This window comes from Podarcis pityusensis, assembly GCF_964106645.2.
Source record: "Podarcis pityusensis genome assembly, chromosome: 4".
Taxonomy (NCBI): domain Eukaryota; kingdom Metazoa; phylum Chordata; class Lepidosauria; order Squamata; family Lacertidae; genus Podarcis; species Podarcis pityusensis.
In genome coordinates this window covers 46,020,230-46,034,481 of record NC_138027.1, presented here as the reverse complement: position 1 = coordinate 46,034,481, position 14,252 = coordinate 46,020,230, and the positions used below count along the sequence as shown (strand labels likewise).

General features: G+C 39.1%; 1 protein-coding gene across 22 annotated transcripts in view; it reads left to right on the top strand.

Moving 5' to 3' along the window:
• Positions 1-14,252, top strand: part of ROBO2 (roundabout guidance receptor 2) — an 835,262-nt gene that overhangs the window by 801,052 nt on the left and 19,958 nt on the right. For 12 of the 22 annotated variants that reach the window (XM_081003977.1, XM_081003969.1, XM_081003975.1 and 9 more), the window contains one exon: positions 2,024-2,232. In XM_081003977.1, coding sequence (XP_080860103.1) covers positions 2,024-2,232 — 209 coding nt within the window. Of the gene's footprint in view, positions 1-2,023; positions 2,233-13,380; positions 13,564-14,252 lie in introns of all 22 variants that reach the window. The other 10 variants (XM_081003974.1, XM_081003970.1, XM_081003982.1 and 7 more) reach the window with 1 other exon arrangement.

Genomic DNA, 14,252 nt, shown 5'->3' with positions numbered 1-14,252 from the left:
CATATATTAGAAATTAGCTCTTTGATATCTTTGGAATGGCCTCTTCCATAGTACTTATTCATTCATGACCCTAGCATCATTTTAAAGATAAAACCACTGTTTCCATTTCCTCATAATGTTTTGTACCAGTTGGCATACAATACTGTAGAATCCATGGTAACAATTGGTTACCATGCGGAAATAGTCATGTGAGTGAAGTTGTTTTAGGGCTACCCACAAATTATTCAGAAACATTCCCCCCCCCTTCTACTTCTACAGGGTGAGTCCTCTTTTAAAAGACTCACCCTGTATTATTTGTGATGATCATGATGGGCTAAAGGACAGCAAAGGCACATAGAAATCTGAGAGATTTCAGTGAAAGTGTTAGGTAAAGGTAAAGGGACCCCTGACCATTAGGTCCAGTCGTGGCCGGCTCTGGGGTTGTGGCGCTCATCTCGCTTTACTGGCCGAGAGAGCCAGCGTAGTTTCCGGGTCATGTGGCCAGCATGACTAAGCCGCTTCTGGCGAACCAGAGCAGCACACGGAAACACTGTTTACCTTCCCGCCAGAGCGGTACCTATTTATCTACTTGCACTTTAACGTGCTTTTGAACTGCTAGGTTGGCAGGAGCAGGGACCGAGCAACGTGAGCTCACCCCGTCGCGGGGATTCGAACTGCCAACCTTCTGATCGGCAGGTCCTAGGGTCTGTGGTTTAACCCACAGTGCCACCATCCTAAATCTCATGATTTGTTATAAATGGAGTTTCAACAGCTTAATCCTATTCTGTTTTTGGCATCTGTCTGTCTCAAGAAACAATGGAGTGTGCCTCCAGGGGTGAAGTCAAATTGCTGCGTTACCAGCACTGAAGTGTCCTCCCTGGGGCACAAGCCTGGACAGTATGTATGGAGGTCCTGGACTACCTAAATGGCAAAAAAAACAACAACCCCTTTTCAACCTCACTGATGTCCAAAGGAAAGCAGGGCACCAGCTTGGCTGCAGAAGTTGCTGAAGGAGGCATACAAGGCACCATTCAAATCCACTCCAGATTTGTGGAGAGCTTACTCCTTTGCCTTTTCTTCTCCTGAAGATATCCTGCAAGGCTTAGAGTCAATAGTTTTCCTTCTCCTAGATGAGCTACCTTCTGAGATTAATGAGCCCCATCTGCCCCTCACTTCCTTCCACAGCACATGCAGAAACCACCTTCTTGACCATTTAACCCATTACTGGTCTTGTCTGCTCAGTCCGCTGCAGTCTGTCTTCATATGCAAGTCCCTAACTCACGAAAGGTTTGAGGCCAATTAGCTACCCTCAGTGGCGTAGCGTGGGGGGTGCAGGGGGGGCCAGCTGCACCGGGCACAACATCTGGGGGGGGCGCTCACACTCTCAGCTCTCTGCCCCTACCTGGCTCACTCACTCTCTCTCACTGCAGTGCTGGCTGTGCGAATCCTATCCGAGCCGCCGGGTCGCCGCCCACTGTGGAGGGGGGGGTGCCAGGCGTGCGTTGCGGAGAGAGAGCGAGGGACTATCTGGGGGAGGGACAGTGCAGCGGCTGCCCAGCGCAGCGCTGAGCGCGGGAGAGAACCACACCAGACCAGACCAGGCAGCAGCAAGAAGAAGCTGGCAGTGGCGGCAGGTTAGGGGTTAGGGGGCGCAAATTACTTGCCTTGCCCCAGGTTAGGGGGCGCAAATTACTTGCCTTGCCCCGGGTGCTGACAACCCACGCTACGCCACTGGCTACCCTCACCTGGTTTAGCCAGCCAGTTAAAGCCGTTCTTGGAATTTGGCTGCTGCCACAGGCTGACAGCTTCAAGGAACCACAGGTGAGAGTTGCGTGCAGGGTGGGGACCAAAGGTGAGCAAACTACTCCAGAAGGAGCGTGGTGTGTTCCCCACTAGAGATACTACCCCTCCCCTAAAACCTCTTAAGTCCCACTGAGTTAAATGAGACTTATTCCCAGCTAAGTCCAGTATATGGCTTATGACTGGATCATGCTTGTAGCTTTTTAAAGTGCTTTCCCCTTTTGCCTTTCCCCCTTTGTTCTAGGCACATTCAAAGCAATACTCAGCCACCCCAGACTCCACTTCCACCATTAGGATATGTGTCTGGATCTCTAATATCAGATTTGGAAACAGATATTCCAGAGGATGAAGATGAAGATGATATTGAAGAAGCTTTAGAAATCACAAGACCACTGAGAGGACTAGAGCATACTCCAGGCTCTAGCATGGACAATCTAGACAGCTCAGTGACAGGTAGGCAAACAAAATTAAGAATGAACCGGCTTAGTAAAGATGTAAAATGTGTTCTAAATAAAATAATGTTTAAGGGTATTCTATTCTGCTCTATTTCTGTGGCATTTTAAAAAGTTGTGTTAATATTGCTCACAACTGTTAAAGGATTTGAAAATGCTTTTGCTTTGCTGCAAATGATAAGAAAATTCATGAATTTTAAAAAGCTTTAAAAACATGAAAGAAAAATCAATTATATCCCAGCTTTCATAGAAAGTTCACTTTACTGGGAAAGCAAGTTTATTACATGTGTGGTGGAGCGGGGCAAAAGCAGCTAGACTAAAAAAATGTTTTGTATCTCAGGAACAACATGAAAAGCTGACATCTATAAAAAGGCTTCTAGGTTTTTTATTTTATTTTGGGGCTTTGTAAAAGTGATGAATGTCGGAAGACGTTTTTTTCTGAATAACCTCAGAACAAGTTGCAGTATGAAAGAACAGCTATGTGGTGACACCTTTATTTTGTGCCCACTACATATTTAATCATTCTTCCCTTTCAGCCAAATCCCATTTAATTAATAGAACATCTTTTGCTTGACTGTTTCTTATTCCTCACATGTCTGGAGATGTTACAGCTAGAATAATCAAAGTCAAACCTGGGGAAAAACTAAGCTTGCCCAGCCTGAATTGGTAATAAAACTGCTGTTGGTAGAAGATAGACAACCATTCCGTTTTGTGAGAAAGTGCTGTTCTTACATGAATATCATGACCTCATTCTAGGCTTCAGCAGACTTTCATTTCAACTGATGTTGGACCTGTACTTAACGTACTGTATCTAGGTTGACTGAGGTCTATTGAAGCCCAAGCATGCATGGTCTATATAGCTCATTAAAAATATTGCACATCTCTTCAGTTGTTGATCTTTATGGGACAGTACTAATTTCTGAATATATCTTCATGAAATTTCTGTTCGCTGAAGACAGATTAATGCAGCGTCTTTTAATACTTGCCTTCCTTCTGTGTGCCTTGCAAGTTGTTTTGAGTTTGGGTTTTTTATGCCCTTATCTAAACACTGCAGCTATGAAAACACATTGCAGTTTCCAGTTAGAATGGGAATATGACAGTAATGAAGCATCAGTACCTCGGATTTCCCTCTCTCCCTCTCTGTGTCATTGAATTAAGGGAAATGGTGCTTTATTCCCACTTTCCAGTTTCCCTTCCCCATGCCCTGGGGCCAGGCTGCTTGCCAAGCTAATTAAGATTTAAGAACTGTAGCTTGACTGCTGTGATTTGAAATCCAGATCCAACTGAAGACTTGTAGTTACAAGTTTAAGTCTCTGAATTTGGAAGATTGGCTTATTAGTGCACAAGTATGTTAAGCCACTTTACCTGAATTTGCTGGAATTTTTAGCATAATCTCCTTCTGGCTGTAATTTTGTGCATTTTTGCATGTGTCTAGGGAAGCATTCCTGTAGCAATCCATCGAAGGTCCTAGAGTGATAATACGTATTTTAAAACCTGCTACCAAAATACTATTCATTTATATGTATTAATATGTCAGTCTTTATATGTGTGTGTACGCGTGCATGACTTGCATATTTGCTTTTCTATAAGTCACTGTCTCTTTTCTTCCTAGCAATGTACAAGTATACAGTATTGATAACAAATTCTGGTTTTTAAAAACCAACACTGCTCATTCAAGCCTTCAGTTGCCTATGTCATTATTTTTAAAATGCTAATACTTTGTTATTGTGCCAAACCCTTAGGGAACAAAGTGATAGGGGTGAAAAAATTAGGCAAACACCAAATGGATTTGCATATCTTCTTATGTATCCTTTTCTGCCTCCTTATGCTTTCTGTAGGAAAGCACAATCAGTGCCTGTTTTCATAGAAGTAGTGATCATAAAAGAAAGCAAACGTGATTCAGAATCACCTTTTCAAAGGGTGAAGTTCAAGTTAGGAAAGAAGAAGAACTCTCTTCGTTACCATTAGTATGAAGTTGACAGGTCCAAGATGGAGGAGGAGACTCAGAATATCCCAATCTTGGTTGCCAAAGAAATATCCCACACATTTTCTTCATTTAGCTTATTTGACTTTCTGTTTTTTGAATCATGTATATGAATGCTTTCTTTTCCATTGCACTGCGATTATTCATTTACATAATAGATCAGAGACCCTTCTGTCTCTGATAATTCAAATGCATCAAAGTTCAGCATTTATTTATTTGCTGAAGAATATGGTAGGCAAAATAGAACATAAGAAGTTGCCTTAAAACAAATCAAACCATTCCTCCATCTAGCTCAATATTACCTATATTGGCTAGCAGAGATTCTATGGGGTTTCAGACAGGACTATATTTCCATTTGGAGATATCAGGGATTGAACCTGGGACATTTTCTGCTCAAAGCATGTGCTCTACTTCTAAGCTAAACCCCTTCCCTTAAGATCAAAGATTATCACTGTCTGTTTTTCCCTACTATATTTCAGAAGTGTAGACACAGAGGCCAGAGAAGAAGTTGAAGGTTGGCATTAAGATTCTAATAGCCCATGTCCATAGAGAACAGTTCCTTTTGGAGGCAAAAAGATTCCTTCTGCCGCTCTGCTGGGCAGAAGGACTTCCATTTTCCCCCTCATCACGGTTTTTCGAGTTGTGGAGGAAGCAGGCTATGTCCTTGTCTTATGATCTGTTTAAGACCATTGTAAATAGGAGATCCAGTTTAAGTATCAAAAGTTTTATAAAATCTCCCCCCCCCCCCCAAGAAAGACATATTGGGACATGCATTAAGCACAATGTAACATAGATTCTGTGGACGTTGTGAAGTCATTTTTGGATACAATAACGTGAAATCTTTGCTGTAATTACTACGGAAGCAAATATGGGGAGTTTCATACATGGAAGCCAACAGACTTTGGGAAATATGCTAAAAGATTAATACAAGAATAAAAGAAAGGCACTACTAATACTGGGTAATTAGACCTTGATCTAAACCGTCTATCATACATGAATAACAGTATCCCAATGAAAATTAAACATTTAAACATAAGGTGGAATCTATATTTTATTTACTTGTTTCCTTTACAGAACATTATAATGAACAAAATGCAAGTAATATATAAGTTTGACACTTTTTATAGATGCAAACATCATCAAAGCATTTATAAACATTAATGAAAAATGAATTTATGCCACTTAGCCAAATTTATTTCTGTTTGAAATTTCAATCTTTCCCTGCAATCTTTTTCTCTCCTCCATATTGCTGAAAGGCACAAAATTTTGTCAAATTTATTCAAGCTGTTAGCATGCACATAGAACATTAAGTAGTTGTTCAAATGTTGCTGAGCAGTAAAATACTATGATAAAGTGGCATCTTGCTGTGCCTCCATTACATCTTCAGCACTAAAATTAATTTATGATCAGTCATCAATTCATTTACATGTCGTTTTATGCGAAATCCATCCTTGCTGATGAATGTGTATCCCTAGATCCATTAAGCTAGAGTAAAATCTGTGCTTTATAATATGACCCTGCTAATTGTTGCATTACCATTTTTATGAGATACAAAATCTAGCAGGTCCCCTTCTCAGAGCTCATATTAAGCCATGAGCACCTTATTTCCACTAAATGAAGTCTGCCACACTGCCTGCACAGTAAAATGAATGCTTAAAAAATAATAATTAAAAGGACAGATTTCCCTCCCTTGTGCTATGTGCTTGTGTGTTCTATATTACTACTTTCAGGTGCAACCCTGATTTATTCTTCAGAGGACATTATTGTGGTTCATTTACTTGGCCACTGACATCGCAGTGACAAGGCAGGGAAGAAAGGTAACGTGTGCCAGTCCTTGTCACAACTGCTGATGTCATTGCTTCCTGTGGCTAATGCCAGTGCAGTGATTAAGAAGTAGACTCTCTTGCATAGCCAAATTATGAAAACATTTCACAGATGCCACAAGCAGTCTTTTAGATAACAATGCTAAACATGTTATACCACAATTTAACCGCAACTTGTCTGGCAAGAGTCCCAAAGTAACAGGTGTTTGTCCTTGTTTCAACTTTTACGCTGCTGAAGTATATCCTACAATTTTCCATTTTAAAAAAAATCATCCTTGACCAAAGGAGGTCCAATCTATTTTATAGCATAGTATGGCCCAGATATAAAGCAGAAAGAACAAAAATCTGGCCACTGCTAACATAGATATAGTCAGAACTTCTGGCAGAATGAAAATGTTATGTGTGGGCATTGTTTTATGAGTCTCCCTGTTTATGATGATAATAAGCAGCATTTCAACCTAAAGCACACCACTCCAGCTTTTTAAATGAGCCAAAAGAAGGAGGAGCATTTTTCCTCTGGCAGGAGACTTGGTTCTATGCTGGATGTAGATGACGGGTGAAGCACCCCTTCCTTCTTCCACCAGCCTGCTCACTTACCTACACACACTTCCTTGTCAGTTGTGGCTAGGGCCAGGGTTAAATACAAGGCTCTATTACTCTTTAATTTGTCTTTTGTGTCTTTATAGTACATTGGGGATCTAATTGTATAAAAAAATCACTAAAATATTCAGACTGCAATTATGGCATATTGTCACCTCGTAAATATGTCTACCACATTAAACAGCAAAACACAGACAAAAATTGAAGTTGCATTAAGCTATTAAAACAAAGTGGGGGGGGCAGCAATTGCTGAAGTGAAAATAAAGCTTTTTGGCTTTCTTTTGCTGTGGAAATTCTATGAAAGATAGATTCATTTTGAGATAAAATGAAATTTACATGTTTATACACTCATACACACACATTCCCACGTGTATGTAGCACTGAACTCAATAAAACATAATTCACATTGGGCTCTGTCAGACCTCTGTCCTATGACAGCCATAGATTATGAGGTGCGTTCAGTCTCAGTCTAGCCAAAACCAAGAACTTCATCCAGCACCTTGGAGACTGCAAAACATGTGCAACCAAGGCCAGAATTTGAAGGACCATAAAATAATTTGTGATTGTAAGATTTGTTTCCCTCTAGATTCCAGCAGCTTAATAGTACACTGTGCATGTGTGAAAGTATAGCACAGGTGGGGAACCTTTGACTTGGACCTCAGTTTACGTGGCCCTTGACACCACCTGAAGCTGTCCCATACTTCTCCCTTCCTTTCAGTTTGGTTTCCACCTTATTTTTCCTGGCTTTTTGCCTCTCAACCCCATGTGGTTTCAAAATAATTGGAAGGAGCAACATTTTATTTGATAAAAATACTTTAATTTTTGTTTTACTTGTTTCCTGGTTTTATGGCTGGGAGAGAGGGGTTCTGAGAACAAATAAGCAGGCTTCTGCTGTGTATGTGTTTATATAGCACACTAAAGTAGAAAGGGATTATTTCCACTTGCTTTCCAGAAAAGTAGCAGAATCGACCTATTGTACTTTTTAAAGCAAAAACAAAAAAAATAACTTCTACCTACTTATTTGAGAGTAACCCATCAAAACAAGCAGGACTAATTTCTACATAGACCTATGCAGGACTGGAAATTCTAATCTGAAGAAGCCAAGGCAAAAATTTAAACAGGGTCATATGCATTCCAGATTAGTTCAGCCAGATCACTTTTATCTTTGACTCTTTCCATCACCAGTGTTTGTTCCGCTTACCGCTTGCATGTGCACCCTCACTCATGGGAGTAGCCCAGTTGCTCCCCCCTAAATCAATAAATAAAAATACTTCGCTAACTGACCAGTCGCATCACAGATAACTCGGTTCTCAAGAACAAAAAGGTTGCCCACTTCTTATATAGAAATAGGTCACAAAAACCCATGCAAATGAACACTGTCAACTAATTTATCTATGCCCTTCTGAAATGGTAGAACATGTTCTGAGGTTCGGTTTTCAGTAATGTTCAGTAGTGCAGTCCATGGGTCTCTTTCTCGGAATATAGGTGTGAACATACCCTGCCTGTATTCTGATGTAATATGGTCCCCAGCTTTGTAGAATCATAGACATATCATTGGTTTTCATTTCTTCTTACTGTCATGATAAATTCTGTTGCAACATAGCATCCATTTAAGGCCAGAGTCTTCATATTTGAAGCTGAGGTGTATAAAATCAATTCTTTCAAGTAGAACCACTAGAAGATAACTGCACCTGAATAAAAAGACTAGTATTTAAAAGAGTGCAGTATAGATGCATATTACTGTTTCATGGGCTTGTTAGCTTCAAGAAACAGAATGCTAAATGTGAATAAGAATGACATTCATCTCTTTTTTTACCTGCAAAAACATCTGGTAATACTAAGGTCCAGGAACAAACTTGTGAGTCTAGCCCCCACTTCCTCTTTTATTTATAACTTTTTGATTGCTTCAGCACCTTGAAATTTTTATGGAAAATAAAGAGAGAATTCAGCTTTTTCAAATAGTGGATTTTGTTCTAGATAAAGTGCTTACTGCTGCTTTCAGCAGGAGGAAAAAATTGCAGCTGACAGACAGCATGGGAATTCAAACAAGCTATTGGAAAATAGAGTGCGCTGTATTGTATGAAATGGACACCTGCTTGGAGCCTGTTTCATCCTGTTTGAAAAAGGCACAGCTGATCTGTGACAAAATTAGATCTGGAGTTTCCTAAAGCCAGATTTAAACCAAATTTGCTGCTCATCCTTGTGCTCAAATCTTAAGGGAACGTTAAAAAAGCCCTGTTGGATAAGAGCAAAGACCTATCTACTCCAGTTTCCATAGTGGCCAACCAGATGCCCACAGATAGGATATGAGCACAATAGCCCTCTCCTGCATTTCCCTAGTGACTGATGAGGCACAGTACCTCTGATCCTGAAGGCAGCCACATTCATTATGATTCATTATGGCTGTACCCGTTCCTACAATTATGCCCCGTGAATGTGTCTTAACTCCATTTTAAAGCAATCTAGGCTGGTGTTGCATCTTCTATCCTTCAGCTTTATTGGCTGGTATTGGGTTCTAATATTATGAAGAGGGAGAAATTTGTCTTTCCATCTGCTTTATCCTTACTATACATACTTTTAAAAACATCTGTTATGATGCTTCCCCCAGCCCAAAGTAAAGAACACATTGTAACCTTTTCTGATGGGGCAGTTGCTAAAGCTCCTTGATAATTTTGGTTGCCTGTTTCTGCACATTTTCCAGTTCTACAATATTTTTTTTGCAGAAACCAGAACTGTATTTAGTAATCAAATAACTGCTTCATCGTAATTTGTATAAAGGCATTGTAATATTATCAGATTTATTTTATTTTATTTTATTTTATTTATCCCTTTCCTTATAATCCATGACATGGAATTCACTTTTTCACAGCTACTTATTTGAAATTTTCATTAAGTTATCCACCATGATTTCAAGATCTCTTTTCTAGTCAGTCACCACCAAATTAGGCCCTTTCAGTGTATATGTGAGTTTTGGGAGTTTTATTTGCTCCAGGGTGCATCACTTTACACTTTCACTGAAACTCATTTAGCAATTTAATACTCATTCACACAGTTTGTAAAGATCCTTTTGAAGCTCCTCTTGATCCCTTATTGTTTAATCCTTGAATTATATGGTGTCATCTCCACTACACTGCTCACTCCTGACTTCAGATCATTTACAGAAAAGTTTAAAAGCACTGGTCCTAATACAGATGGCAGGCAAAAAGAGAGTTTTGACAGGCCTGTAAAAAAATTCCAAGAGGCATTCTGTACATCCCTATATTGTCAACAGATGCCTCCTAAAACAAAATTTGGAAATAATTTGCAGATTCCTCCTCAAGCAGATCATTGGAGGGACTTTGAGTGAAGGAAGAGACTTAAGTGAAGCTAGAGAATATTGGGGGCGGGCATGTTGTGCCTCCCCTAATAATTCCTGATTTTAAAAACTGCAGTTAAAAACAATCATCTGGTGATGTCTTGTTAGTGTGGGTTAGCTACAAATATATATATTGTCACTGCAGGTTAGAAAGGGTTTTCTGTATGTTTTAAAGAAGCAACAACAACCCAATAACACCCAATGAAAATCAGAGCTTATTGCTTAAAGCTGGACTACAGCTCCCATCACTCCCATCCATTGGCCACACTTGGCTGAGCCTGATGGGATTTGAAGTCTAGCAACACCTGAAGTTTGAGCTTAAACTACTTCTAGACTTACTCCCTTTTAAGTCCCTTTTCAAAACTTGGATATTAATCACAAGGTCTTGTCTTAAGTAAACCAGCAAAGCTGCAAATGGCTGTTTAATATAAAAACCAGACTTTTCCCATTATTTCCTTAATAGATAGCTATTACTCCTTTTCAAAAAAGAGTAATTTTGGAGGTGCACAAGACATGAAGATCATCTACATGAGTTTGCTGACACCTCTAACATTTGCCATGCTGTATTATTGTCATATTCCTGAGTCTAATTGTCATCTTTTCTGCCATGTATAATTTTAAAGTGATTTTCTTTTAAATTGGTTTATATATAATATTCATATGAAAATATTCCCATATTTTCTGTAATGTTGCAGTTCATCTTTCTTTCCCACTCTGTCCAGTTGAATTTCTGTCTTCCAAATAATCTTATAATCTTATGAAAACAGAACCATATGGGTTCACAGTTGTGCCATGCTTTGTCCTGCTAGAATACGCTACACCTAAATGTCATAGTAAGCACCTGAACCTGGGTCAGAATGGTCTGATATTGGTTCTATCAGCCTTAGTTGGTGGATTGTGGTACTGCATAAGGGCAACCCAACAATGTTGTCTCACAGTAATAGCGACTATCCCCATCACCAAAGGCAGTTTGGGCCTTCTCACAAAAAACAAGCTGTTCTTTTGGGTTGTCTCTCACAAACTGCAGGGACATTTCTGATTGCCCTGATGGAATTCCTATTTCTGACACTTTAAAAAGAGCTGAAATGTGCAGTCTGATTTGACAGTGCAGTTAGTTGTGTCTGTAAAGTTTTTGACAGTTCTGCTCTCCAGTAACATCCCTCGAGTAGTATCCCGCATTATTATATCATACAAGGGATTTTAGGAAAGGATGAGTTGCCTCCCTGAACTAAGGCTATGACACCATTCTTGTGGAGCAACTCACAACATTGCTGTTAATATTATTCATACACACACATAGACCAGCTGATTCATCACATTCTGCAGTCCTTGAAAAAAATATGTAAGGAAATACATTAAAAGAGTGTGTGTGTGTTTACAGATATATAGACATACACACAATATAACGACCTTTAAGCAATTCAGAATATCAACATGTTATAATTTAGATCTTGTTTTCAATATGCAGCTTATTATTATAAACAGGCTATGATCCAACAAAATATCAGTTAGTGTAAGAGATCTGTGTACATAGTCAGCACTTTGTTTTCTGTTTGGGGTGTATTTTTTTAAATGAAAATCAGTGCTGGTCTCTTCACCAGTGGGAAATGCTGCAGCAAAAAGAGCAAGCAAAGCTCAGACTTCATGTTTAGGTAATTTCCTTGCTTGCTGAGTTGTTGTTGTTGTTGTTGTTGTTGTTGTTGTTGTTGTTCTGGTTACATCCCACAAAACAGCTAAACTGATTTTCATTTAAAGTATACATGTCCTGGTTACAGAACTCCTAAACCTTTTTTTCATTTAAAGTATATATGTTGAGCAGTTGACATTCTTTCTTCAAATGATGGTCACCAAGTCAAATGAAGCAAGGCTTGTTTTAAATCATTATCCTGAACATTTCTATGCACAAATAATCTCTTCAGCTAGCCTGCTGTAGTGATCTCTGTTCAGAAGTCTATGTAGTTTTACTTTTTAAGAAATGGCTTTTTCATTTTTCCCCCAGCTTGCCTTAGCTGTTATCTTGCCTTACCTACATCTGTCTATGTCAGGCAGAGTCAATTTGGAAAGTAACAATTTTATTTGTGCCTCTGGCAAGCAGAATCAAATTGTCAGTCTCTGTTGCGCTTAACCCACTTTCAGCCTGTCAAATCTCTGTCGACTCCTTCAGCTTCTGTTCTTGTATCTTGGAGTGCAGAAACTTGTTTATTACAGCATACCACTGCATTGATGCTAAAAGATTTGGTCATTCCAGCACTGCAAACTATTTTCATTGTTTTGGAAAGCTAATTGGCACCAAAGCTATTTCCTATGGTTTTGTATAGCACGGATGTTTTGAATTGTCACGTAGGCATCCTGTGCTTCTAGTTTCAGACTAGAAGTTTGAGACTCTGAGATGCCCCAAACAACTTTTATAATCATTGTGCTCATTGCAATGGGCTGGCTGAAAATATCTGTGTTTTAGAGTTTGGATAAACTAGTGACTAGAGCACCTTTACTTTTAGTAGTGGAGTAGAAAAGGGAATGTCATCAGATGCAGCTTTTCTCAGCACTTTCAACAACAAACCAACATCTGCCCTATTTACATCTTCTATTTCTTCCATTAAAAGTCTAAATGAGCAGGAATTCCCAGTATGTGGTGAGACTTGAAAATCCTCAGAACTTGAACATTTTTGAATGGTGCCATTTGCAGCCTTATCTCAAGAGTGATCTGTAACTTTTCACCTTGAAGACTAGAGGCTGAGATTTTAATTCCAAACTTTAAGGCCTTGAATTTTTATACATTTTATATATCCCTGAAAGCAGAGTGCTCATACCTGGAAAAGCAAAATGCAAAAGGAAAAATTCCATTTGACTGGATTTGCCTCATTCCTGAATTTTCTACACACAAAACTTACTCGTGCCACACTAACCTATGGAAGGTAGTGATTAAGGGTGGTATACAACTAAGTTTTATTCAGAGTAGACACATTAAAATGAACATGACTAAGATATGACCATTAGTTTCAGTGGGTTTGCTTTGAGTAAAACTTAGTTGAATACCACAGCAAGTAAAGAGTTTAAAAATTTAAGTTTAGGACAGCAGGTACCGGTAATAATTGTATGATACAATGCATTCATGTTTTTCTTATTTTGAATTCTGAGATAAGAAATGTCCACTTTAAGATCCTTTATTAAAAAAACCTGACAAAATCTGAACTTCTCCATTGGCTGAGATCCATGGTGCTGGGGAAAACTGCAATGAATTTTTATCTGAATTTCCCTATTCTAGAAATACAAAATTGAGATTTGAAAGTAGAAGGAAAAGAGGTATTTTAATAGCCCTTTGGAATTTACATAACAGTTAAGCTATTTCATGTGTGCAACTCACTAGCCCCCTACATTTGTTTTTAGGTTCACTTGTAAATGGATGGGGTTCTGCGTCTGATGAGGACCGTAACTTTTCTAGTCATAGATCTAGTGTAGGTAGCTCCTCAGATGACTCCATCTTTACCAGCGGCAGTTTTGCACAAGCTCTGGTTGCAGCAGCAGATAAAGCTGGGTTTAGGCTGGATGGAACCAGCCTATCAAGAACAGGTTTGTAGACACAAAGCTAATGCTTTTTGCATGATGTGGGCCTCTGTCTTTTCTTTCTTCCTCCTTTCCTAAGAAAAGTAAAACCTCAGCATAAATATGCCTAACATGCATATAAAGCAGATGGTTTGTTTCTGCCTGTTAGGTTTTTTGTTTTTTGTTTAATAGTACTTCAAGCAGAAACAAAGCAGTGCAGTGCACAGACATTTTAACACTTCTCTTGACTCTGCTATGGATTTACTGACACCGACACATACTGCCTTTTAATACGGCCTCAAGGAGACTGCTAATTTTGCCATGCAATTTTTGATGATTTATTATTTGCAAAACCTTCTCACAATCAATAATATTTCTTGTGAAGAACTGCACACTTAGCTTTTATCTCCATTACTGCTTCTCTTTTGCATCTCTCTTGCCAAATGTATTTTCTGGGAAGACTGTGAGCATGGGGTGAGTTGGTGAAAGTTTATCACTCTAACAATGCAACAGTTTAACAGCCTTATTAAATGGTTGCCTTTTAAGGCACTTAATCCAATCATTTATTGTGTCTGACAGCAGGATTATAATTAAAATTGTATCAAGGACAGCATCTAGTTAAATAAATTAGTTGCCTTGCTTAAACAAAGTGACTCTGATTTGGCTTTCAAATGCCAGATAAAGGCAACCTTCTATTTTATTTTTTCTGTGGTTAC